We start from the raw sequence: 25,272 nt of genomic DNA, 5'->3' as shown, positions 1-25,272 counted from the left end.
CCCCCCCTAGTCACTCCCCAAAAGAGCTGGGTCTCGGTTCCAACCTCAAGCTACAGATGGGCTGCGTGGGGAGGATGGCAGTGCCCCTCCTGCCTCCCCCCACGGCATCCCCTGGGGCCGGGGCCAGGGCAGGGGTGTGCAGCCTAATGCCTTCCAGAAGATCAGCGGGGAATGGCCAGGGAGGGTAATTCATATCAAACCCATAAAACCTTTATTAGTGTCCCGGGGGAGAAATCCGGATGTGGCCGTTTATTTATTTTGGAATTCGAGTTTTTTTTCTCTTTTCCTTTTAACATTTTCTTCCTAGAGATTTTTAAAGGGACAGTGTCACCTCTCTGGGATCGGCAATGAGGCTTATCCAGGGCTGCCTGCCTTGGGGGCATTTGGTCCTGGAGCACTGGTGCCAGCTGTGGTGCACTGGTTTCCCAGGGGTCAGGCTGGTCTTGAGATCCAGCTTTGGGGCCACTCTGAGGGGGAGCAGGTCCTGGAGCTGCCAGGGGTGCTGTGCTGCTCCAGAGCCCCACAGTGTGCCCCTGGGTGCTGCATCCCTGCTTCCCACTTTTTGCCCTCCACCCTTCACCCCATGCCTTCATGTCCTTAACGACAGAGAGATGATGATCCCCATGCCAGCAGTGCGTGGGTGAGGATTTTGGGAGCACCCTTGTGCCGATGGCAGAGCACAGTGAGGCAGACTTTCCATGGCACTGTCCGTGGCTGGTCCTCACCCAGTCCTGATGTTGTTCACTCTTTACATAATTTCTTCCTTGGCCCCTTTTCAGGTGTACCTCGCAATCCTGACAGCAGAGGATATTTATACAGCAGGGGTGTGGAATAACATGGAAAACCTCTGGAGTTGGGAATGGATTCCCACATTGTGCCAGCACCAGGGGTAGGTGATGGTTCTCCCCGGTTTTTCTGGGGCTGGAGGGGGTTCTCCCTCACATCCGCCCTGGCGCCTTGGATGCTTTTGCCGTGGGACAAGTTGGGCACCAGGAGGTGGGAGAGGACCCTGAGGCCCCCACCCCCAATCCAGCAGATTCCTTCACCCCAGCACCTGCCCACAGTGGCACAGGTAGCACTCATCATTAATTGATAATTAATCAGAACCATTGGTGTTTTTGATGGGTCTCCCTGGGGGCAGCCTTCCACTTTCCTGGGAGCTCAGCCTCTCCCAATAAAACCAGTTCCCGATGATAAATGTAGGGTGGGTGTGTTTGTTTTGCTTGTGTTTTTTTTTTTTTTTCTGCAGTAGACAAAGAAGCCCTTGAGCCTGGAGCGTAACCTAAAACATGGCATTCCTGAAAAGAATTTCCTGATAATATTTTTAGCACCTGGAAAAAAAAAAAAAAAAAAAAAAAAAAAAAAAACGGGGGGAGAAAAAAAAAAAAAAAAGCCAAAAAAAGGAAATGACACAGTGGTTTTTTTTCTCTTCCACTCTCTCTTTTTTTTTTTTCCCCTCATCCAGTCCTCTGTTTTAAGGGAGCAGAGGGGACCGCTGCTGAGCCACTGCTGGAGGGAGCGGCCGGCCACGGAGGGGGGGCTCCGCGCCCACGCGTGGTTTCGAGTGGGAGCTGCTCGCCCCGCGGGGGACAAGGGGGGGGATGCGGGAGGAGGTGCGGGGTCACCCCCGGCTGCGGTGCCCCCCGCGCTCACCCCCCGCCCCCTCCCCCTCCTCCCACGCCGCCCGTGGGGGGGACCCCGCCCCCTGGCCCCGCCCCCCGGCGCGCCGAGCGCCCATTGGGTGGCCGTGCCCGAGCTATGCAAATGAGGCGGGGGCGTGGCCGGCGCGGGGAAGGCCCTGCGCTGCCTGGGCGCGGGTTCGCGCCGCGCTCCGCGCCCTCGGTCCCGGCGCCGCTCCGGGCAGCGCCTGCCTTGCCCTGCCCTGCCCTGCCCTGCCCTGCCCTGCCCTCCCTTGCCCTCCCTTGCCCTCCCTTGCCTTGCCTTGCCTTGCCTTGCCTTGCCTTTCCCTTTCCCCGCCATGCCTCGGTGGCTGGTGCCCCCGTGAGAGGCGAGCGGCGTTGCCGGCGGCCATGCGGGTCCTGGCAGGTTGGGCCGTGCTGGTGGCCCTGGGCGAGTGGCTGTGGGCCGGTGGTGAGGTGCCGCTGGGGGACTTCTACCCCTTCGGGCCGGCCCAGGGCGACGCCGCCACGCGGAAGCAGGACGACGGTGGCTCCGAGCTCCGGCCTCTCTCCATCCCCTTCCCCTTCTTTGGTGCGGGGCACACCGGCCTCTATGTGAGTAATTTCGGCTTATTTGTTCTTATTTGCTCTTGTTTCCTCCTATTTGCTCCCTCTTATTTGTTTCCTCCTATACCCTCTTATTCCCTCTCTCCTGATTATTTTCTCCTCTTCCTCTCCTCTTCCCTGTCCTGCTCGGATGAATCTGAGTTTCCTTGGGGGCCATCAAATGGTCCCGACTTAACTGGAAGAGTCAGAGGACTAGCGGTGTGCCGAGGGCACTGCGGTGGGCCCCAGGCTTGGGAAGCAGGCTGGACCCCTGGCTCAGTGGGGGGATCCCCAGCGAGGGTCCTGGCCCCGCTGTGCTGGGAATCCTGGGCAAAGCCCTCACCTGCAGTGAGGAGCCTGGACTTAGTGCTGGCTGGAGCCAGCAGTACCTGCATACCCATTGTGGGCCTGGCCCGGTGACATGCTGGGGGATCCTGACAGCAGGGAGCTGGACACATCTGGTGGGCAAGAGCTTGGAGTTGGTGTGCTGCAGCCCTGGCATGGTGGTCCCTGGCTGGTGGCCCTTAGGGGCAGTGGTGGGGCTCTGAGTGTGATGCAGAATAAACATCCCTGCCCTTTGGGCTTCCCATTTGGCACATCCCATTCCCTTGCCTGCGCCCACTGGGCTCCTGGGACTGCTGGTGACATACTCCTTGCAGCCCCCAATCTACCTGGAGGGGACTGTGGCCAGAGAGCTCAGTTATGCCTGGCCCATCATATCCCCAGCGACTGTGGCCATCGGGTGGAGGGACAACTCTGAGTACCTGGTTGTCCATGGAGTCTTTTGGATGGTGCTCCCTTGTGTCCTGGAGTGAGATCTGGGCTCCCCACACCAGTTCCCACCTGGCACAGTGAATCCTTCAGCTTCCTGGTCCATTCTCCCTGGTTTGCTCTGGACCGACTGATGATCCAGACCCAGCTGATGGAGGAGAGGGCTGAGCATCACCTTGCTGCCATCCTGCAGCTGGGCTCATGTACTGTCCCACTGCCTTGGCTCAGCATAGAGTGTGCTTGGTCCTGCCTGGTGGTGGTTTTCCCCTGATCAGAGTGCCAGCCCTGCCATCAAATGGTAGGGACCTGGGTTTGGGGCATGGACCACCGTGGGAGGATAGAAGAGGCTGGGAGAAGCCAGGTGACGTGATGGTTGTCCCATACAGGATCCACAATGCGGCTCTAGGTCCTGGAGGGGCTGCAGAGGTCAGAGGGTGTACATTCCCTTCCCCTGAGCCAAGACCCCCCTGGCTCTGCAGAGAGCCAGCTTTCCTGCCCCCAGCGTGGGAGTCCATGTGGCAGGGGCCCTCCTGTCCAAGGGAGCTGCTGTCTGGGGGGACTGGAACAGGGCTGGGCTCACCTGGAAATCTCTGTCTTCAAGGGCTGTCTCCACCCCCTCCTCTTTCACAAAACCCAGCAACAACAAAAAAAGCCCTTCTTGGCTCTGGTTCTCTCCCATCTTGCTTTAATCAAGGGAAGAATGTTCCTCTGCAGACACAGTGGGGTTACGGAGGCTTTGGGAAAACAGAATCCTCTTTCCCTTAGTCACAGTGAGGACTGCCCAGTGTTTGAATGGAGGGGTTGAGGAACCCTCCTTGGGGACTGGGGGCCTTCCCTAGGGGCTGCACAAGGCCATCACAGCTCAGCCCTGCTCCCCTGCCTGGGTGTGCTGGCAGCTGTGGTGAAGGCATACTGGCTTCCACATGGCTCCTGGGGATGCTGGCTCCTGGCTCCTTGTCGGCCCGCGAGTGTGACACCAGTGCCTGCCCCTGCGTGCTAGAGCTGCTCTCTCCACTTGAGAGCCTCTTGCCTGCACTATGCCCCCCGTTCCCACCCTGCAGCCTGGGGGCTTGATAGAGGCAGACATTATGCACTGGAGAGCTTGGCTGGGGGCTGTATGCTCCTGCCTGTCCCACTGTCACTTGAGGGCTGGGGAATGGAGCAGTTGGGAACTGCCCACCCTGCTGAGCCTGGCACTGTGGCAGAGTGCTGGCAGGGTTTCCTCCTGGGAATTTGGGTGCTTGGGGTGAGAGCATTTCGCTTTGATCCCTGCCCCCCTCACAGCCTATTCAGGCAGGCAGGGGATTTCTTCCTCTTCCTCACTCCGCTGCATCTGTAAGCCGTGAGGCAGCACTGCTGGCAGCAGCATCTGCTATTTCCAACTTCCTTACCTGGGCTGACAGCGGCCTGTGCCATGCATCCCTGGGCCAACCGTAACTGTCCCAGTTAATTAGTGCTGGGGAACAGCTCGGAGATCTCACCCCAGGGGTCTGCTGTCCCCCACTTTAATGAGAGCAGCCTGCTGAAGCACTGGGGCCTTTCCATGGGGTGGTGGCATTTGGTCACCTGGAGACCACAAGCCCATTGGCTCACTCGGAGTGCTGTGCATGCTGGCGGATGGATTGCTGCCCAGCAAGGCTCTCCACATCCTGGGCCAGTGTCCACATGGCTCAGGCACAACTCCCCTGCCAGGAGGGTCACAGTGGTGCCTGGCTGCAGACCCCAGCCCCCTGGGCTGCATGTGAGCCGTGAGAGCAAGGGAGCGAGCTTGGCCCCTCGCCCCGGCCGAGAGCACTGCCGCGAGATGGCCCCGTGCACTGGGCACTGTTTGTTTAAAGTGCTGGGCTCCTGCAGTTTTCGCAGCTGTTCCCCTTCCTCTGGCCCGAAGAACAGGGCTCGGTTTGTTCGGCCGTTGCCTGCAGCTGCGCTCCAGCAAGCGGGCGGCTGGGGTGGGGGACTGCGGGTGTTGTGGGTGCCGGGGCACGTCTCATCTCTGCTTCTAAGGACAGGAAGGGGAAGTGCTCCAATATTTGTGGAAAGGGGAGAGGGAGAGAAAGGTGAAGTGGAAAGCACCTCGAAAACACGGATTCCTGCCAGCAGCAGGAGTCAGCTGTGACCATCCGTTTCTTTTCGTCCCTCTCCATAGGTAAACAACAACGGGATCATCTCATTCCTGAAGGAGGTCTCCCAGTTCACACCGGTGGCCTTCCCCATCTCCAAGGACCGGCGTGTGGTTGCTGCTTTCTGGGCGGACGTGGATAATCGGCGGGCGGGCGATGTGTATTACCGAGAGAGCACCGAGCAGCCCATCTTGGAGAGAGCCAGCAGGGACATTGCTCAGTATTTCCCTGAGTTCCCTGGATTTTCTGCACAGTGGGTCTTCATTGCCACCTGGTACCGAGTCACCTTCTTCGGGGGCAGCTCATTTTCGCCAGTGAGTAGCTGGGGCAAAGCAGCCACCCCAGGTCCGTGCCTTCCACGGTGGTGTGGCTCCTGCCACGTGCGTCATGGAGCTGGAAGCAGGGCTAAGTTGACCACGATGGCTCCATTGCAATACCTTGCTGTGACAGAGCAACGGTGGCCTGGCAATACCAACCCTCCTCTTTGTGCCACGTGGAGTCTTTATGTCACCAGCAGCCACCTTCTTGTGCAGCAGCGAGGTGTCATTTTTCCTTCCAGATGCCCGATATCCTTATTTCCCCCCATTTTCCTGGGAGGAGAAGCAAGATCTTCTGGCTGGTGATCACAATGAATTAGAATTAAAAATAATTAAACTCAAGTGCCTGTCCTCACAGAGGAGGACTGGGGTCAAAGAAGCAACCCTTTGCAGAATGTTCCTTATGTCACTGTGTTTTCTGACCAGTTCATCTTTCCTCACTGCTTTCTTCCCCTCCCTGCTGCAGGTGAACACTTTCCAGATCGTGCTCATCACGGATGGCAAGCTCTCCTTCACCATCTTCAACTATGAGTCCATCACCTGGACGACGGGTATGCACGCCAGCAGTGGGGGGGACTTTGCCGGGCTTGGTGGCATCGCGGCACAGGTAAGTGTCGAACATGGCCCCTGGGGCTCCTCGGTAGCACATCCTCCCTGCGAGCTCACGGCTCCTGGTCGGGTTTTTTGGAGGTGGAAAACCTGTCCCTGCTGCTTTTTTTTTTTTTTTTTTTTTTCCTTCCCTCCCCTCTTCAGAGTTCTTAAATATCTGTGTGTGCTCTGGCTCCCAAAGCTGAGACCATACAGGGGGCTTTGTTATCCTGAAACCACAGGTCTTTGCCTTGGCTGCTGCCTCATAGTCCCTTTTCCTTCCTAACCTCAGCCTTTAAGAGCAGCTGCCACAGCCAGCATAGCTTTTGCTTGTGTTTTTATATCTTCCGTCTGTATGTTGTGTTTAAGGGAAAAAAAGCCAACACCCACACCCGCAAAAACCCCAGTACCCACTTGGATGTGTGAATTTACCAACAGTTGATCTGTGCTTGGCTCCCTGCCTGCCAGCCTGCAGCAGGCAGGGTGCTGCAGGTGGAGAGGAAGTGGATGGGATTTGAATGCTGGGGGAGAGACTAAGCAGGCCTGGCAGCCACTTCACCCTGTGGTCCCAGCATGTGGACGGGGCTGAGCGCTGGCCAGTGGCATGTGGAAGGGAACAGCTGGTCCGAGCAGCGCCGAGTGACAGGAGAGATGAGCCCAGCTGCCTTCCCCCATGCACTAGTGATGTCTCTTTACCCTCTACCCTTGTCCTCCCAGGCAGGTTTTAACGCTGGTGATGGAAAGCGCTACTTCAACATCCCTGGATCCCGCACTGATGACATCGCTGACGTGGAGATGACGACAAATGTGGGTATCCCCGGGCGCTGGGTGTTCAGAATCGATGATGCCCAGGTGCAAGTGGGGGGCTGCAGCAATACAAGTAAGAGGACAGCAGTTAGGTTTACTTAACTCCCAACCCACCCCCACACTGTTCTCCAGCCCCATCTTTCCCTGCCTCAACCCCCACCTCCGCGGGGTGGAAGAGATGTCTTGAAGGGCTTTGGGGGGAGAGGGGAGGCAGCTGTGGAGGGGACCTTCTTCAGCACTGGCTGTGGCTTGGGATGGCACCTGTGGGTGCCCTGGGGCTGGGAAGGGGCTGGGAGAACGACTGGGGAGGGGAGGAAGATTTCTGAGATTAAAAGATCCTGTGGGGAGCAATGAGGGAGGCTGGGGAGGAGGTGATGCACACAGGCGGGACCCCACCAGCCTGCTGCCAGACAGGGCACGAGGGGCCATCACCCCTGGGGAGTGCACATGTCTGTCAGTCCCAGGAGGCTGGGCTGAGCCATATGGAGGGCTGCTGAGTGCCAGTCTGCCACGTGGGGCCAGGTTGCCGGCGTCTGGGCCACGGTCCCCACCCCGGGGGTCAGGGGTCCTGACACATCCCCCGTGGAGCTGCTGGCCTCCCGTTCCTCATCCCCACTTCCCTCGGCCAGTTTTTCCCACGCGTGATCTGCGTGTGTCGTGTTATCGGTGGATTTGCTGTACGTGGGCTGTCCTGTCCCCTTTCTCTCTGCCCTGGATGGGTGAGGTCATGTCTGTGTCCCCCCAACCAGTGAGGCAAACCGCGTGCAGCCTCTCCCCCTTGCACAGGAGGAATAAAACTGTTCCCCCGTCTCAGGGGAACCCTTGAGGAGCAGACCCTGCCCTGCCATCAGGCAGGCAGCCCTATGGGCTCCCTGAGCACCCCAGGGAGCTGGGTGGGTGCAGACACAGACCCTGGCACTGGTGTGGCTGGAAGGCGGCGGGTGAGCCCTGTCAGGGCAGGGGCTGATGGAGGGGCACTGTCTGTCCCCACAGCCTCTGTCTGCCTGACGCTGCGGCCCTGTCTGAATGGGGGGAAGTGTATTGAGGACTGCATCACAGGGAACCCCTCCTACACCTGCTCCTGCCTGGCCGGCTTTACTGGGAAGAGGTGCCATGTTGGTGAGTGCTTTGCTGCACGGAGCAGGTCTTTGCTCCCACTGTCACTGCTGCGTGCTGGCAGTCTGTGTGCCCCTGCCCTGAGCTCCTGTCCCCATCTGGGGCTCTGTTTCAGATGTGGATGAGTGTCTCTCCCACCCGTGTCAGAATGGAGCCACCTGCCTCAATGGTGCTGGCAGCTTCACCTGCAGGTGCCCACCAGGCTTCAGAGGCAACAACTGCGAGACAGGTGAGCAGTGCAGCATTTGCAGAGACTCCAGGCTTGGGGGGCACTGCTGCTCTTGGGGAGGGCTCTTCAGACCAGAGCTCCTGCAGTAGCTGCTGAGCTCAAGCAGTTTGTGACAGCCAGCTTGGATTTCAGCTTGCTGAAGGCAAAGGAAGCTTTTCTCTGGCCATGAGCCCTTCCTGCTGCTGACTCTTCTGAGGGCTTGGCTCAGCACTGCCGCCAGCACTCTCCTACCACCACGCCCTTAGTGAGAAAAGCGGTGGTCAGTGCTCAAACAGAAGCTTTGCAGGCCCTGCTTTTGCAGGTGATGCTCTGGTCCCAAGCCCTTCGAAGCTAGCGGGGACCCTCCCAGTCCCTGGCAGGGGCCACGGTGACCGGTTTCCCCTGGTGCTGGCCTCCACCTGCCTGTAGAAGTGCCGCCAAAGCATTTGGCTCCCATCAAACTGCCATGCCAGTGGAGAAGGCGAGAAGGGAGTTGACTTTTGGGGAAGAGAGGGAGGGAGGGAGAAATGTCCAGCGCAGCACACTGACATCCAGGAGGTGCAGGGGGCTGAAAGAGCTGAGCTGCCTGAGGAAGGGTTTTGGGGACAGTCATGACTGGGGACATGGCCACTGTCTCGTGACAGAAGGTGCACTGGTGGCTCTGAGCTATGCTCTCTGCTTGGCCCTGGTATCACCACGTGTGTAGAGGGTGCCATGTGCTGGTCCCGCACCTGGGTTGACACCCTCCCCCCCTTCTTTTTTTTTTTTGATGTTTCTCTGCAGCAGAATCACCCTGTGAGAACCGGGTGTGCCAGAACGGTGGGAGTTGCCAGGTGGTGAACGGGACAGCGGCATGCTTGTGCCAGCCAGGGTACACAGGGGTGGACTGCCAAACAGGTGGGTGGCAGGAGCAGGTACGGAATGGAGATGGTGACATTTCACACCTTGGCAAGCTGCCTTCCCACCCAGCTTCATTCCTGGACATATTTTTGGGATGGGAATGCTGAGAATTGCCAGTGGCTTGGATGTTTTTCCATCTGTTGCCTTTGCTCTCCAAAGCATCATCCAGGCTGGGAGGCACTGGATGAGCTGGCTGTGCCCACACATGACCTGACCTTCTCTTCTGGCCTCCCCTTGCAGAGGTGAACGAGTGTGAGTCCAGCCCGTGCCTGAATGGCGGGCACTGCATTGACCTGGTGGATAACTACACCTGTGTGTGCCTGGAGCCCTTCGTGGGACAGCGCTGCGAGACAGGTGCCTGTGCCCCAGGTCGACCCATGCCAGGGACTGTGTCCCCTGTGTCCTGCTGGCCATTGTAGCCCTGTCCCATGTCCAGGTTCTCCTCATCGCTTACTCCTTTGCTTTCCCCTTCCCAGATTCGTCTTCCTGTGAGGACCGGAGCTGCCAGAATCGGCAGACGTGCAACTACATCCGCCCTGGCCGCTATATCTGCACCTGCTCCCCGGGTTATTACGGCAACAACTGCCAGTATGGTGCGTGGGGTTGTGCCTTGACCAGCCTGGCATGGGAGCTGCAGTCAGGGGAGCCGGGCAGGAAGGGGTAAATGGCTGCAAAGGGGCTGTGTCAGTCATAGGCACTGCTGAAACTGGTGGGCAGCGTGTGCAGAGGGGCCATGGTGCTGCCAGGAGGGAACTCCTTCCTGTGGGGCTGCTTGACCGTCCTGGGGCCTTCAGTGGGACCCCCAGAACAGAGGGTGCTCCAGCCCCAGGCTGGACCCCTCTGACTCAGCCTCCCCATTCCTTGCAGGCGGGCCCCGCGTGCCTGGCGCCTGCCTCTCCCACCCGTGCCAAAATGCGGGCAGCTGCCTGGAGACTGAGCAGGGCTATGTCTGCGAGTGCCGGGAGGGCTACACTGGACAGGACTGTCGAGACCGTGAGTACCAACCGAGGGGTCTTGCTAGCAGGGTTCAGGGTCACAGGGAGCCTTCATCCTCCTGAGAGGGAGAAGCGGCAGCTCCAGAGAGCCTGTTCAGAACAGCGGGTTTGTCCTGCTGAATGAGGCTGTGCCTGGATGTCTGGGGGCCTCAGGGCTGCTGCCCTCCTGAGCTTCCCCTGCGGGTGGCATCTGGCAAGGCTGCTTGTCTGTCCCAGCTCTACAAGCAGGAGAGGTCCTGGGAAGCTCCCATCTCCTCTCTTGCAGAACTCTCGGAGGGCTGTGAGTGTCGCAATGGGGGCAGTTGTCTGGAGGGGAACGTCACCATCTGCCAGTGCCCTCCTGGGTTTTTTGGTCTCCTCTGTGAATTTGGTAGGTGAAAGCTTCTTGCTCGCTGTGTTTTCTCAGTTCGGAATGCTTGAACCAGGCAGGCTGTGAGCAGGCAAGGAGACACTGCCCGTGCCTGAGCCTAGCGCAGTGCCAGGGGCACACAGTGAATTTGAGCCTGGAAATATGTCCCCTGGTGAGATGGCAATGCTTCCATCTCCATCAGTCCCCCTTGAGCCATGCCTCTCCCATGGCTGCCCCAGCCCAGCTCCCATGAATGGGTAGGGAGTCGCAGCCTTTGTGTGCTCCCTCTCCAAAGGCATCCAGGCTGGACATTGCCACTTGCACTGTCTGTGTAACGGGGTATAGAGTGTCTGTCCCATCTCATTGGACCCTGCAAAGTTAGGAAACCCCTGTTTCCATCTGGGTGTCCTCCTGCCACTGGCTGAGGAAGGCTGGCGCTGACCGTGTGTTTGCAGAAGTCACCACGACACCGTGCAACATGAACACGCAGTGCCCGGATGGCGGGTACTGCATGGAGTATGGCGGGAGCTACCTCTGTGTCTGCCACACCGACTACGGCACCAACCACAGTAAGGCTCGTCCCTGGGGATGCGACAGCAGCCCTGGGGTGGGGTGAGCAGGGAGCACCGTCACCGGTGAGGGAACCACCCCTGTATCCCTGGCCATGTGTCCTCAGTGAAGCCCTGTGTTTTGGCTTTGTAGCAATGCCGTCCCCCTGCGACTCAGAGCCCTGCCTGAATGGGGGGTCCTGCAAGGTTCATGATGACTCGTACATCTGCGAGTGTCCTCGAGGCTTCCTTGGCACGCACTGCGAGAAAGGTACCTGCACAGTGCTCCCTGTGGCCACAGCACCTGGCAGGGGGTGGGAAAAGAGCTTAGACCTTTCTGGGCAGCTGCTTGCAGAGCTGGACATTGGTGCAGGTTATCCCATCCCATCCTGCAGAGTAGATGAGGATTGTGTGACACCCAACAGTTGCAGCAGCTGATACAGTTGTTTCCTGTACAACACCATCAGTGTTGTAGTTTTTTTACATGCCTGAGCTTCTGCCCTTGGAAGCAGCTACCAGTCTCCTGGCGTGATGTGCCCGCATGATGGGCCCCAAGGCCCTGGCATGCATCTGCACGGGTGTAATTTTGGTGGTGTTGCTGGGCCCAGGATGCACTCAGCTTTCCTGCAGTGGAGGTTTTGGTGGGGTGCTGGTGGGAGGCAGTGGCTCCAGGTGACCACTGCTCTCGTGCTCTCTCTGCAGCCAAGCCTCGGCTCTGCAGCACAGGGCCCTGCCGCAATGGGGGCACCTGCAGGGAGGCGGATGGCGAGTACCACTGCACCTGCCCCTACCGCTTCACCGGCAAGCACTGCGAGATCGGTACGGCCCCCCGGCTCCCCTGCGGGGACGAGAGGTGGCAGCTGGCCCACTAGGCTCATGCCTGCCCTGTGCCCCCAGGTAAGCCAGACCCCTGTGCCTCAGGGCCCTGCCAGAACGGGGGCACCTGCTTCCACTACATCGGCAAGTACAAGTGTGACTGTCCCCCAGGCTACAGCGGGCGGCACTGCGAGATTGGTAGGTGTGAGGAGGGAGTGCCGGTGCTGGCGGCTGCAGGGGGAGGGCGACTGACTGGCCTGACGGCCGTGATAACAGCAAGCAAACCTCACTGCTTGCTTTAAGCCCCTTTCCCTGTAATTTGAAGTGCTGCAACTCTTCCTTGTGCCCTGCTGGAAGGGGAAGGGGGCTGACTCTGGTTTCTGAGCTCTGCCAGCTCTGCAGCAGCCGTTCTTTGCTCCGCTTTTCTTCCAGTGCCCTCCCCGTGCTTCCTTAGCCCCTGTGAGAATGGAGCTACCTGTGAGGACCTCGGTGGGGGCTACGCTTGCACGTGCCCCATGGGCTATGTAGGGAAGCACTGCCAGTCTGGTAAGGGCCTTGAGCTTTCCCTTCCAGCTGGGGACTTGGGGTGCCTCTGGGGGCCCCACTCATCCCCTGTCTCTCCCCAGAGGTCGACTGTGGCATCCCCAGCGATGTGAAGCACGCCCAGGCCTCTTTCAACTCCACCAAGGTGGGCTCGGTGGCTGAATACCAGTGTGAGCTGGGATACACCCTCAGTCAGCACAACCACCCCCGTGTCTGCCACATGCCAGGTGTCTGGAGTGACCCCCCAGAATGTGACGGTGAGGAGTGCTGGGGAGTGGACAAGCCCTGAGGCACCATCCCAGTGGGCCGTGGTCACAACTGTGGGTTGGTGACCCCAGGTCATGTACTCCAGTTGTCCCCTGCCCTCCCAGGGACCCCTGCCCTGTACTCATGTCTCTCACCTTGTCTCTCCCGTGCCCAAATGCCTGCAGAGATCGATGAGTGCCAGTCCCAGCCCTGCCTGAATGGTGGCCAGTGCAAGGACCGCGTCGCTGCGTTCCTGTGCCTGTGTGAGCCAGGTTACACTGGGCACCACTGCGAGTTGGGTAAGAGACCATGCCAGGCATGCTCCAGGACTGTCAGTCCCTTCCTCAACCCTCAGCCATTGGGAAACCCCAGTGAATTCCATGACCAGGAACTAGGCTACCTGCACTTGTGTGCGCTTGGATCAACCTGAGGCAAGGGCTCCTCTCCCAGGGCTTCTGAACAGCTGTGGGATTTTCCAGTGGAGAGACACTGCTCCTGGTTGGGCAGAGGAGCAGGCAGGACTGTGGGGGCATGAGTGCTATGTCCCTCAGTAATAGATGCTGCGTGGGCATCTCTCTTGCTGGCAGGGCAATGACTTTTCCTGATGCATGTTTAGCCCAAACAGAGAAGCCCCAGATCTTGGGGCCCAGATGGGGAGTTCCCTGTGTGGCTCCAAAGCTCTCAGCCACAAAGTGGGGAGGAAAGCAGCTTGAGGTCACGTGTATTTGGCTGTGCTCCCGTGTATGCTTGTGATTGTGGTTGCATGTGGGTGCTGGTTGAAGGGGATGATGGGCAGCAGAGTGGGTGGTGGCTCCAGCTCAGCTCCCTGGGGCCTAGCAGAGGTCAGTGGTAGGAGAAGGTGGGCTACCTGTCAGAGGTTAGATGAGGGGACATGCCACAGACCTCCTATGGGATCTCTTGGTGCAGCCCCACACCACCAGTTGTCCCTAGGTGTCCCTAAGGGAGTGTCCCCATTCCACATGCCTGCTGCAGGGGCAGGCATGAGGCAGTTGACATCCAGGAGCAGGGATGTTCCTGACCACTGGGACCCAAGTGTTGTGGGGAGGGTCCATGCCCTGTTGAAGAAGCGCTGCCTCCCTGAGCCCTGTCCCCAGCCAGCAGCTGTCTCAGTGCTGAGCAGGTGTCTTTCTTCTGGTCCCCAGATGTTGACGAGTGCCAGTCGCAGCCCTGCAAGAACAGCGGGACCTGCCGGGACCTCCCCGGGTCCTTTGCTTGCTACTGTCCTGAGGGCTTCCTGGGGACCCAGTGTGAGACAGGTAGGGACTCTCTCTTCCTAAGGCAGTGGGAGGCTGGACTCTGGGCACTGGGATGTGGCCAGGGCCAGGGTCAGGCCAGGCAGCTGGTCACTGTCTTGGACACCTTGACCCCAAACCATCACTCACTGTTTCACTTCCTTGCCTGCGGTTTTGGGGGCAGAACTGAAACTGCTCTGATGGGGAAGGAGCAAGGAATGAGGCGTCTGCCAGTTACAGACCCCCTTTCCAATGTGTACACCCCTGCCAAGGGATGTGTCTGCCACGGTGCTTGGAGGGGATTCAGTGTCCAACCCAGCTGTGCCAAACCCTGGGCTACGCATCTGCCCTGCTTCCCCCTCGGGGGTCAGTCAGCATCGCTTGCCCGTGGGAGCTGCCTGCTGGCAGGCCAGGGGCCTTGCTCACTGCTGGCCTCCTCCCACCTCCAGAAGTGGACGTCTGTGAGTCAGACCCTTGCCGAAATGGAGGGCAGTGTGAAAGCTATGGGGGCTCCTACCTCTGTGTGTGCCCAGAAGGTTTCTTCGGCTACCACTGTGAGACAGGTGAGGCAGGCAGGGCAGCGCAGGGCGGCCGCGGGGCCAGTGGCACTGCTGACACTGCTGAACCTGGCACCTCTCCCACAGCCAGTGACCCGTGCTTCTCCAGCCCCTGCGGGAGCAGAGGCTACTGCCTGCCCAGCAATGGCACCCACAGCTGCACCTGCAAAGTCAGCTACACAGGCAAGAGCTGCGAAAAAGGTAAAGGCCCTCAGCAACGGCACCAGGATGTGGTGTGGGGCTCGACACCAGCCTGGCAGTGCCCACCACCCACAAGGGGCTCAACGTCCGGGACCAGCAGCACTCCTTGAGGCAGACAGGGCTGGGGGCTCGCCTTGGGGGGGCAGCCCATGCCCCACCAATGCCATGGGTGGGTGCTGGCATGCTGAGTCGCTGCCACAGGCGCTGGGCTTGGCACCAGGACGCTGGGGACAAGTTTCCCCTGCAGCAATGTCAGTCCCTCAGATGCCCTCAGGAGGGGAGGCTGAGGTGTCCGAGGGAAGCCTCCTGGCACTTGCCTCCCCAGGACCCCTCACACTGTCCCACAGTGGCAAGTGCTTGGCCGCTAGTGATGCCAGGGGGTGCTCCCAGCACCCTGGCTCCTCCCATGCCCACCAGGCCAGGGGTGGCTTGCACCCACAGAGCCCCTGCCAGGTGTGCCAAGGGAGACAGTGACAGCCCTGTCCTCCCTCGCTGCTCTGCCGCTCACTGCCGGGGTCTGTTCTCTAAAGATTCATGGCGTTACCTTTCCCCTTTGCTTTTGCTCACACCCTGAAGAATTGCTGCCACCAACCTCATTAAAGGTGGAAAGGGTGGAGGACACTGGTGTGTTGATTTCTTGGCACCCACCTGAGGACGCAGCCGCCAGGCAACTCATTGACGGCTACGCCGTGACGTACGTATCCCTCGACGGCTCTTACCGCAGGACAGATTTTGTGGACCGAAGTCGTTCTGCCCACCAATTGCGGGCACTAACCTCCGGCAGAGCCTACAATATTTCTGTCTTTTCAGTCAAACGCAACGTGAACAACAAGAATGATATCAGCAGGCCCGTCATGCTCACCACGCGCACTAGTGAGTAGCGTCCCTGGGGGGATCACGGTCGTGAGCACATGCAGCCCCCGCAGGTGCCAGGGCTTGTGCTGCCACCTCCAGCCTGCCGTCAGCTCCAGCGTGGTGTCAAACCTGGTGGGTTTGCTGGTGCAGATCCTCAAATCCAGCCGGGGGCCTCTGGAAAACGCTCGGCACAGAGAATTGTTGTTCTCTTTGCTGTGAGTAAAAGGGGGTGGACCCCCTGTGGCTCACCCTGTCCAGGGTCTGTGAGGGAGCTGGCAGTGGAGACTGCTCCTGGCTCCTGTTTATCAGGGCCAGGCCGTGCTGCTCCTTGTCATTGTGCCCAGGGTAGCATGGACCCCTAGTGCTGCTTGGCTGAGCTGGAGAAGCCCCCAGGCAAGGTGGGCAGCGGGGCTTGTGCAATCTCTGCCAACAACGAGTGCCATGGGCAAGTCACCCTGCTGTGCCACTGGGCTTGGTGTGGGGACTTGTGAGGGCAGAGGCTGACAGGGACTTCTGCTCCATGGGTGGAGGGAAGGGGCACAGTGATGCCTCTGGCAGAGCAGCTGTGATCCTGCTTTCTAGGGACTGTAGAAATCAAAGGCAAGCAGGATGGAGGGAATTGGACTTAGGAAAGGTGGCCTCTGGGGAGAGGAGGACAGCAGTGGGCCTGTGAGCCACATCCCTCACAGCGGACTGAGATGAAGTGAAGCACAGGGGAGGAGATAGCAGCATGGTGCTGGGCACAGCATCCTGTGGGGCCTCAAGCCAGGGCTGGATGCTGGTTGGTCAGCGGGAGCCACGCTCGGAATGGGCCCCTGGAGTGTGCCATGGGCTTAGCAGTCACTAGCAGTGTTCCCCAGGGCTCAGTTTTGAGGCTGGTCCTGTTTAACATCAGTATTGATCTGGATGTGGGGATTGAGTGCACCCTCAGTGGATTTGCAGACCGGCACCAGGGTAGGAAGATTCTGCAGAGAGACCTGGACAGACTCAATCAATGGGCCCAGGAAAACTGCATGAGGTTCTACAAGATCAAATGCTGAGTCTTACACTTGGGTCACAACAAGCCCCTGCAATGCTCCAGGCCTGGGGAGGAGTGGCTTGAGAGCTGCTCAGCAGGAAGGAGTTGGAGGTGCTGGTTGACAGCAGGCGTTGTATGAGCCAACAGGGTGCCCAGGTGGCCACGATGGCCAATGGCTTGTGTCAGCATCTTGGCTTGTGTCAGCAGTAGTGTAGCCAGCAGGACTAAGGCAGTGACCATGCCCCTGTACTCAGCATTGGTGAGGCTGCACTGCGTTCAATTTTGTGTCTTTTACTTCAGAAAGGACATTGAGGTGTTGGAGCATGCCCAGAGAAGGTCAACAAGGCTCGTGAAGGGTCTAGAAAATATGCCTTAAGAGGAATGACTGAGGGAGCTGAGTTTGTTAGTGTCAAAGAGGAGGCTCGGGGGGGACCTCCTTGCTCTCTACAACTCCCTGAAAGGAGGTTGTAGTGAGGTGGGGGCTGGTCTCTTCTTCCATGCCTACAGTGAGAGGACAAGAGGAAATGGCCTTAAGGTGAGACAGGGGAGATTGGGATTAGATATTAGAAAAAAAATTTTCACTGTTGGAGTGGTCAGGCATTGGAATAGGTTGTCCAGAGAGGTGGTAGAGTTATCATCCCTGGAGGTGTTCAAGAGGCACCTGAGTCTGGCACTAGGTGATATGGTTTAGGGGTTCCAGTGGTAGTGCTGGGTGGATGGTTGGACTGGATGATCTTCCAACCCTGATGATTCTATGAGTAGGGCCAGGCCTGGGCACTATGGCCCCTTTGGAGCTTGTGGTGGCAGGCTGGGGCCATGGTGGGACAGCCTCAGGGGTGCCTCGGGTGGCACAAGGCCCTGTGGGCAGGCAGATGGATGTGTCCCCCCCCCACCTTGAGGTGGTGAGGATGGGAGAGCATGAGTCCAGCAGGACAGGTGGCACTGAACAGCTCCACTGGGGAAGCTGATCCAGAGGTGCAGGCAGGACCCCCCTTGGGGGCGCATGGGGAAGGGATGAGGTGACCCATAATGACCGCAGTCCTCTCTGCTTGCTCCGGCCAGGACCGCGTCCGGTGGAAGGCTTTGAGATCACAAATGTGACAGCCAGTGCCATCACGGTGCAGTGGGCTCTCCACCGGCTCCAGCACTCCACTGTCAGTAGGGTGAGGGTCTCCATCCACCAACTGGGGGACCTGGCAGGCCGCACCGTGGAGCTGAACAGCAGCGTGGCCAAATATACCTTCCTGTGAGTGGGGCAGTGGTGGGTGCCAGGGCATTGGCCCCCCAGGCTGCCCTGCTTACCCCTTCCCACCCTACCTTTCTCTTCCACAGGGACCTGCAGCCAGGAGAGAGATACATTGTCCATGTCACAACACTGAGCGGCCTGGGGACGGAAGACCACCCCTCAGAGAGCGTGTCCACAGCCCCTTTTCACGTGTGGACGAGTGAGTGGGATTACATTTGCCACCCTAGCTGAGCTGGGTGGGCACAGGGGCTTGGCAGGAAAGCTGTGGGGAGGGGAAGGTGTGGGAGCTGCCAGGCTGTCTGGCCAGCACAGCAGGCAAGAGGTGTGCAGGCAGCCCTGGGAAGGGCAGGGAAGGTAGTGGCATGTCCTCCCCTGCCAGATGTTCTTCACTGTCTGAGACCAGCATGAGCTCAGCCCCATGCAGTACCCACGTGGGCCAGATTCATGCTCTGCTGTCCAACAGCTAGAGGACAAGGGCAGACTTGTGTGCCAGGGGGCAGTGAGGCTCTGCCTGTCTTGGCAGGGGCCCAGTGCTGCACGTCCCCTCCCAGTGCATCCCACAGCTGGAGCAGAGCTCAGGGCTGGCCTGGGCAGTGCCAGGCAACCTGGGGGCCTGGTACACTTGTAAGGTGGTGCGAGCAAGTGGGGCGGTGGCCATTCAAGGATACCAGCTCTGACCATTTTCTTTCCCACCCCTTGCCTGCCACAGGGCCTCTTCCCCCACAAAACCTCACCACCTCACATGTCACTGCCACTTCTGTGTCCATGGTGTGGGAGCAGCCGCCCACTGGCACCATGGAGGGGTACATCATCAACGTCACCACTGCTCAGAGTGTCAAGAGCCGCTACGTGCCTAATGGGAAACTCGTGTCCTACACGGTGCGGGACCTGCTGCCTGGGCAGCGGTACCGCCTGTCCGTGACAGCCGTGCAGAACACGGAGCAGGGCCAGGTGCACAGCGAGCCCGTCCACCTCTACATCACCACCTGTGAGTGCTTGTGGGTCTCTGCTGGATTGCTGCAGCCCAAGGGAGGCAGTGGGATGACAGGGAAGCAGGCTGTTGGGGTGAACCAGTTGACCAACAGAGAGCCCTTGCTGCCCCAGCGCTGGGTGTCTGCAGCAGGCTGTGGAGACAGAATACAGGCCCATTGCAAAGGGGGGTGGGTTGCAGGATGCTGCCTGTTAGCGAAGGGCAGATGCAGAGTGACAGCTTGGTGATGGGCACTGCAGCCCCAGTGTGTGGAGAGTGTCGGCTGTTGCCGGACAGCCCTAAATGGCAGCCTGGGGATGATGGGATGGGATAATGGGACTGGCTGGGAGGTGGGTTGCTGTGCTGGCTCATGCTGGCTCACCCTTTGGTCTGCAGTGCAGAGGGATGTGGCTCCGGAGAGACGGTGGAGTCAAGCTGGGCACCCCCGGGTTCTGCGCAACAGGCTGCCCCCAGCTTTCCTGCCCGAGCTCCGCTTGCTAGCAGATCATGACACAGCTGAGGAGCCCTCGCCAGCCCCCAGGTAGGCACTGCTCCAGCACTCCTGGCTCTTCCACTAGCACTCGGCGCAAGCACTAGGCAGAGCCAGCCCCTTTTCCCAGATCCCATGTCCAGGTGTCCACAGGGTCAAGCTGTGCTCCTGCTGGAGCCCAGCCTCTTGCCCACCCGCTGGGGTCCTAAGCCAGGCAGGCCCTTGCTCTCTGAGCAGGTCCCCCACAGGACTCGCATGGAGCCTGATGTCACCATGATTGCTTTCTCTAGCTGCCATGAACCCCAGCACGTGAGGCTGGGACACCTGCAGTGCCCTGTACCCTTACGCTCTCCTGTCACAGGTTCACGGAGCTGGTGGATGGCAGAGGGAGGATCAGCGCCAGGTTTGGCACTGTGCTGGGAAAATCCATCACTGTGAAGACACGTAAGTTGCTTTTCTGTCCCGATCCTGTCATCTAGTGCCATCTCCTGCACCTTCCCCCAGAGTGAAGTGGCTGCTGTAGGGCTGGGGGAGCCACAGAAGAGGGTGGAGCCCTCTCACCCAGCCCTGGGTAGGCAAACATCTGCCCTGCTTGCTAGACCCCTGCCAGGGAAGAGGGGTGACTCACAGCCAGGAGGGGAGCCCAGAGAGTGACCCTCACTGATGGGAGGCAATACTGACTGTGGCACAGCTGCCCAGGCAGTGGCCTCACAGCCCTCCAGCACAGCCCCTGCCTGCCCAGCAGCCTCAGTCCCCACTGCCAGTAACAACCTTGCACCCAAGGAGGGCACCTGAGTGAGAAACCCCTCACTAGTCCAGCCTAACCCTCCATTTTCCATCCCCAGAAGACCAGAGACACAAGTCCCAGCCAAAGATACTCTAGCAGGCTGGGGAACCCCATGCCGTGGGGTAGGGAAGAAGCCTGGCATACCTGAGGGCAACCCTGGGCTTGCTGCACATCCTGACTCTGCCCCTGTCTCTGCAGGACTCTGTGTCCCACAACCCTCCAGGAGGGGTGAGGGGATCACCCCAATTCTAGGGATGGCAACTGTGAAGGGCTAAAGCAGTGCCTCAGGCCTGGCCAGTGCTCCAATACTGCAGGCAGGCTGGGTCCCCTTGGAGGGTCTGCCTTTGGGTCTGGCTTTGGTCTGGAGGTGATGTTTGACCATCTTGTTGTCCAGAGCCAGAGGCTCCAGTGAAGCTGGAGAACACGGAGGTGTCCAGCCAGGACAGTCTGGCACTGCAGCTGCATGAGGCAAAGAGCAAGAGTAAGTTACAGGGGGGACCCACAGCAGCAGGGACCCAGCCCTGGCCTGGTGCTCGGCACCAGCCTGCCTTCCTTGGGGGCATGGCATGTGTCCCTGCCCACCATCTCTGCCTGGGAGCACCCTGGCATGATGGGGGCTTGTTAGGACTGTGCCGTGGCCCCAGGGTCTGACAGCCAGGCATGTTTTGCAGGAGAGGGGCGGAACTGCTCCACGAATCCCTGCAGGAATGGAGGCACCTGCACCAGAGATGCCGAGTCCTACCACTGTGCCTGTTACCCAGGGTTCAAGGGCCGGCTCTGCCAGTTGGGTGAGTGCCAGGCTGTGCCAGAGGACCAAGCTCCCTCCTGCAATGCCAGGCTGGTGGCTGTCCATCATGAGTTCCCCAGGACGTAGATCACCCAGCACACCCTGTCAGCACCCACCACGCCCAGGCTCTACTAGAGATCAGTGTCGTGCTGGGAGAGGGACTGGGCTCTGCTCTTGCCGCTCTGGGGAGATGTGAGAGTGCAGGTCTGCTCCCCACTCTTGGCTGAGCTTTCCACCTCTGTCTGGCAAGGCCAGGCCCCTGCCTTGCCCACAGAGTTGCCTAGGCACTGTGAGGCTGGGGGCTCCACTTCTCCTGGTGGGTCAGCTCTGTTGAGCCCAGCCCTCGAGCACAGCCAAGGAGAAGCCAGACAGGCCTCACCGGCCCCTTGCCACAGGGCACAGGCAGGCAGGGCCATGGATGGGCTCACTGATAGCTCCCCTCTCCTATTCCCCAAGCAGCCTGCAAGAAGGTGCCACACTCGTGCACACGGCTGTACTCGGAAACCAAGTCATTCCCAGTGTGGGAAGGAGGCACCTGCCACTACCTGTGAGTACTGCCTGCAGGTTGTGCTCCCCCCTTCCCCCTGTGCTCTGAGCTGGGGTTGTCTCGCCATGGCTTGGCTCTGAGGAAGGGAGAGCAAGTGTGAGGCCGTCTCCAACCCCAGCTGGCAGCTGCCCCCTCCCCAGTGCAGGCTGAGCAGCCTGTCATGCCCTTGTGGGTACCCCCCCAACTGCATTTCAGGGCAGGGTGTTCCTGAAGTGAAAGCTCCCTACTGGTGTTATCACCCACACGGCAGCAAGGTTGGATTTGGTGTGCGTCACCCCCAAACAGCAGCAGATCCCACCCAGCTCCTGGCTGCCTCTCCATATAAAACCAGAGGGCTGGGGGAGCCCTGCTGCAATGTCAGGGCATGGAAGGCTCTGGTGTTGCCCCCTGTCTCCTTGTGATGGAGGCAAAAAGGCCTGGCTGTGTGAGGATCAGCCCTCGTGCACATCAGGCCTGAGCCCCATTCCTGCCAAGGTTGGCTACTGCAGCCTGGAAGGAAACAGGGAAGCACCCAGACTCCACCTTGGCACTCATAAAAGCACATCTTGTCCCTGTTGTTCCCTACACATCACCCCTCCACTGTGTGTGCAGGTACAGGAGAGTCTACAAGGTACACCAGGACGTCTGCTACAAGGAGAGCTGTGAGAACAGTGGTTTCGAGAGGACAACCAGCAGGTACAGCAGCAGCACGCTGAGCGTGCCAGCCTTCCTGTGACCCTGGACAGGAGGATGCAGCTGGCAGGTGGCATGCATGGGCACACTCAGGCTGGGGTGGACTGGGAGAGGGTGCAGGCATGACCAAGGCTCGGATGCGGGTGCTGTGAGCCATGTCTGAGGGGCGCAGGGCTGATGGTGCTCTCCTCCGTTCTCTTCCAGAAAACCAAGCAACAGTCACACACTGAAGAAGCCATAGAAGTAAGTACCTGCTCCAGCCCTCCTCAGCCACAGGCAGGGGCAGTTCTTGTACAGGGAGTGGGGGACGAGGAGGAAGGGTGGAGGCCAGGGCACACCCCTAGCTCACACCTCCCATGTTTAGGAGGTGTGAGGGCTTTGTGGCTGAGGGCTCCTGGTTGTGTCTGGGATGGAGGAGCAGAAGGCAATGTTCTGCTTCCCCTTGGCTCTGCAGCTTCATGAACAAGAGACTCCTGCACAAGCTAAAGCTGGAGCCCTGGAGAGGGCAGGTCCCCTTCTCCCAGCCTGAGATGGGTGCACGGGGTGGGAAGAGGCTTTGGGGGGATTCCGCACACCAGCTTAATTTTCCTCCTGCTCCTCCACAGGGTTTAAAGCAGTAGAAGCTTCATCTTTCCACATCTAAGGGCTTTTTGAACACCAGGAAGATCAGATCTGCTCACTGCGTTGAACACAGCAGGGGCACCTTCCTGCCTGGTGTTGGCCTCTCCCTCTCCTCCAGCCTGTTAGGCAGCCGGGTCAGCAGACCGGGCAGTGCTCCCTTCCCCCTGCCAGCCCAGCACTGCCTTTGCTGGTTTGCCTCCCTCTGGCCGCCTCTCTGCCCCTGAGGAGCTGAGCACCAGTGCCCCCGAGGGGGCCAGCCCTGCTCGGGCCCCCCAGCCACTCTGCACAAGCGATGGGCTCCCCGCTCCACTCAGGGATCAGCCCAGCAACTTGCCAACAGCATCTGCACCAACCTGTTTTCATAATCCAAGGTTATAAATTACCTATAACCCTCAAATAAAACAGTTTAATGCAGAGCAAAAAGCCGTAGCCATCAACTGAAACATGGCCCCCAAAAGTCTGCTCGGAGATGTTCCAACCTCTCTAGATGAGTTAAAAATGGTAAGCAGCTCTGAGCAGCGAGGCGAGCATGGACAGTGGAGGCACATTCCTGTTTCCTCTGCTCTAGTAGGGGCAACTGATGCAGCTTCTTCTGCCTGCCTTTTTTTCTTTGCTTTGTAAACGATCCCTGGTTTTAACCAAACTTCCAGCTCAGAAACCAATAGAGCACCTAGAAAGAATTTTAAAAGTGATCTCTAGGTGAAGTCTGTCAGCTGAGGCATGCCATTGCCACCACACTTGTTGTAACTGCCCCCACACCAACACAGGGCACGGCAGAGGCTTGGTGACAATGCCAGGCCCACATGCCATCCCCCTGTGCTACTTCCAGCGTTTGCCTTCCCTGTGGCACCAGCGCTGTGGAGTGTGTGGAGGAGAGAACCAGCATTGCAGCAGGGCAGGCAAAGAAAGAGTGTAGTTTAGAAACATTCCTAGTTTTTGTGAGTTTGTATGACAACACTAGTTAAACATAGATTTGTGTATTAATGTACACAGTGTATATTATAAATTAATACATACCAGAGATATATCGCAGTTATGGTATAGAGCATTATGTCCCCAGCAGCGTGGGGTTATCCCGGGGGAGGCCCTCCCCTCCCACCTACCATCAGTGAACTCTGTAGCTCAGCCATATGTCTCAAGTGGCAGCCTGGAAGATGCTCTTGGAGCGGGATAGGCCTAGGAGTTTCAGTGCTCCTGCCACCACCCTCTTCCTGCCAGGAGCAGTGTAATAGTGCTCAGCCTGGAGAAACAGCTGCAGAGGCGGGTGGCAGAGACAAGGTAAAGCCTTGGTCCCCTGGCCAGCGTGATGCTGCCCTCCTCCACTGCCTCTAGCTCTCATCTCAGAGGAGAGACATGCCTCATTTTCCTCCAAGGCTATCTGGTCCTGCTCCAGCTACCTGGCAAGCACAGCAGCACTACCTCCCCAGGGCAGGAGAGGAAGCCACCTGGGAGAGCAGGGCAAGGGGAAACCCAGACCAGCCTCTGTTCTCTGTGAGGGACAGGAGGGTTTGGGGCCATGGTCAGAAAGCTTTTGCATCCCTGCCCTGACAGCCACGAGATCAGTGCTGACACTGGCTGTGGAGGTGAAGGCAGCCCTGCCGTGGGACAGTCCTGTTTCCACAGGGCCTGTCCCCCCAGCCCCAGAAAGCCTGGCCCTGCTGCCTCCCACCCCACAACTGGCAAAGTATGTAATGCAGCCTTGGAAATAAAATTAGGGGGGTTTGTTTTGGTTTTGTTTTGTTTTTTTTTTTAAATAAAAACACTTTATGGAAACTGGATTTTTTTTAAGTAGTTGGTCAGTGGTCAATGAGGAAGAATGAATGGTGTTGTATTTGACAGATTGGATTTATTGGTGCCCCACACATGGGGCCCTGCAGCCACCATTGCTCTTGCTGATGCTGGGTGGGAGCCCAGGGCACCTATGGGTGTGCAATGGGGTGGGGGAGTGCACCAGCATGGGCGGGCTCGGGCACCTCGGAGCCTCACCTCCTCACTCTGGGGCTGTTTTACTTCTCTCACTGTCCAAATCATCATCTTCCTCTTCGTATAGTTCATCCACTTCCTCCTCCTTCCCCTCTTCCGCCTCCTCCCGAGCCAGCAGCTTCTTGAAGACCTCATACTCCTCCAGGGTAGAGCAGGCCAGGCTGGCCAGGAAGTCTTTTTCCGAGAGCTGAAGGATGTCCTTCAGTTTTGGGTTATTGGTTTGTGTCTGCCCTTTGTGTGGGGTCTCGTAGAGCCCTCGGCGCTCCAGGAAGATGTGCCGGTTTCGGAGCTCGGCAAAGGGCATTTGGAAGAGCCGAGCCTTCACCATCTCCTTCTGCCGGACTCCCATTCTGAAGTAAGCGTACTGCGGGCGGGACGGGGTGTGTCAGGCACAGTCCCATCCCCGCGGCAGCCTCGGGCAGGGAGAGGGATGCCGATCCTCACCTGGAAGTGGTGGTGGAGGCTGCGCGGCTCCTCCAGCAGGACGGCGGGGCAGGTGCCCAGCACCTCCCGCAGCTGCTCCGCCGTGAAGAGGCAGCGCTCCCGCAGCAGCCGCACCGCCGCCGCCAGCCTCTTCCGGGGCACGGCGAAGAGCTGGGGGCAGCGGCTCAGCGCCCGCTGCAGCCGACCTGCAGGCACAGGGTCAGCGGGCCGGGCTGGGCCCCGACCTGCAGGCACAGGGTCAGCGGGCCGGGCCGAGCCCCGACCTGCAGGCACAGGGTCAGCGGGCCGGGCC

General features: G+C 59.2%; 3 protein-coding genes across 8 annotated transcripts in view; 1 reads left to right on the top strand and 2 right to left on the bottom strand.

Annotated features, from left to right (window-relative positions):
• The first annotated feature begins 1,820 nt into the window (after positions 1-1,820).
• SNED1 (sushi, nidogen and EGF like domains 1) lies at positions 1,821-24,210 on the top strand. Of its 6 annotated transcripts, none has more exons than XM_027661826.1 (33): positions 1,821-2,234; positions 5,143-5,430; positions 5,900-6,040; positions 6,739-6,901; positions 7,822-7,947; positions 8,060-8,173; positions 8,939-9,049; positions 9,293-9,406; positions 9,529-9,645; positions 9,920-10,045; positions 10,313-10,417; positions 10,852-10,965; positions 11,099-11,215; positions 11,647-11,763; positions 11,842-11,958; positions 12,193-12,306; positions 12,387-12,560; positions 12,735-12,848; positions 13,713-13,826; positions 14,252-14,365; positions 14,447-14,560; positions 15,137-15,433; positions 17,496-17,679; positions 17,766-17,878; positions 18,389-18,667; positions 19,046-19,190; positions 19,501-19,583; positions 20,321-20,407; positions 20,598-20,714; positions 21,170-21,260; positions 21,852-21,935; positions 22,137-22,175; positions 22,538-24,210. In XM_027661826.1, the coding sequence occupies exons 1-32, from the start codon at positions 2,031-2,033 to the stop codon at positions 22,171-22,173; spliced, it is 4,335 nt and encodes a 1,444-aa protein (XP_027517627.1). In that variant the 5' UTR covers positions 1,821-2,030; the 3' UTR covers positions 22,174-22,175; positions 22,538-24,210. The 6 variants fall into 6 exon arrangements, with proteins under 6 accessions (XP_027517627.1, XP_027517626.1, XP_027517625.1 ...); XM_027661825.1 differs by having other exon boundaries at positions 8,936-9,049; positions 21,173-21,260; XM_027661824.1 differs by having other exon boundaries at positions 8,936-9,049.
• Positions 24,211-24,379: 169 nt separating this feature from the next.
• Positions 24,380-25,272, bottom strand: part of MTERF4 (mitochondrial transcription termination factor 4) — a 1,319-nt gene continuing 426 nt past the window's right edge. Inside the window, exons 2-3 of the mRNA XM_027661834.1 lie at positions 24,981-25,204; positions 24,380-24,900 (exon numbers count right to left, since the gene is read on the bottom strand). Of these exons, the coding sequence (XP_027517635.1) occupies positions 24,544-24,900; positions 24,981-25,204 (581 nt within the window). The 3' untranslated portion in view covers positions 24,380-24,543. The remainder of the gene's footprint in view (positions 24,901-24,980; positions 25,205-25,272) is intronic.
• PASK (PAS domain containing serine/threonine kinase) overlaps positions 25,138-25,272 on the bottom strand; it is an 18,877-nt gene continuing 18,742 nt past the window's right edge. Inside the window, exon 18 of the mRNA XM_027661832.1 lies at positions 25,138-25,165. The gene's annotated coding sequence lies outside the window, so the exon portion shown is untranslated. The remainder of the gene's footprint in view (positions 25,166-25,272) is intronic.

The sequence above is a fragment of the Corapipo altera genome, unplaced genomic scaffold (assembly GCF_003945725.1).
Source record: "Corapipo altera isolate COAL_440 unplaced genomic scaffold, ASM394572v1 175, whole genome shotgun sequence".
Lineage (NCBI taxonomy): Eukaryota > Metazoa > Chordata > Aves > Passeriformes > Pipridae > Corapipo > Corapipo altera.
The sequence above is the reverse complement of the archived record's forward strand: the minus strand, read 5'-3'. Positions and strand labels throughout refer to the sequence as shown.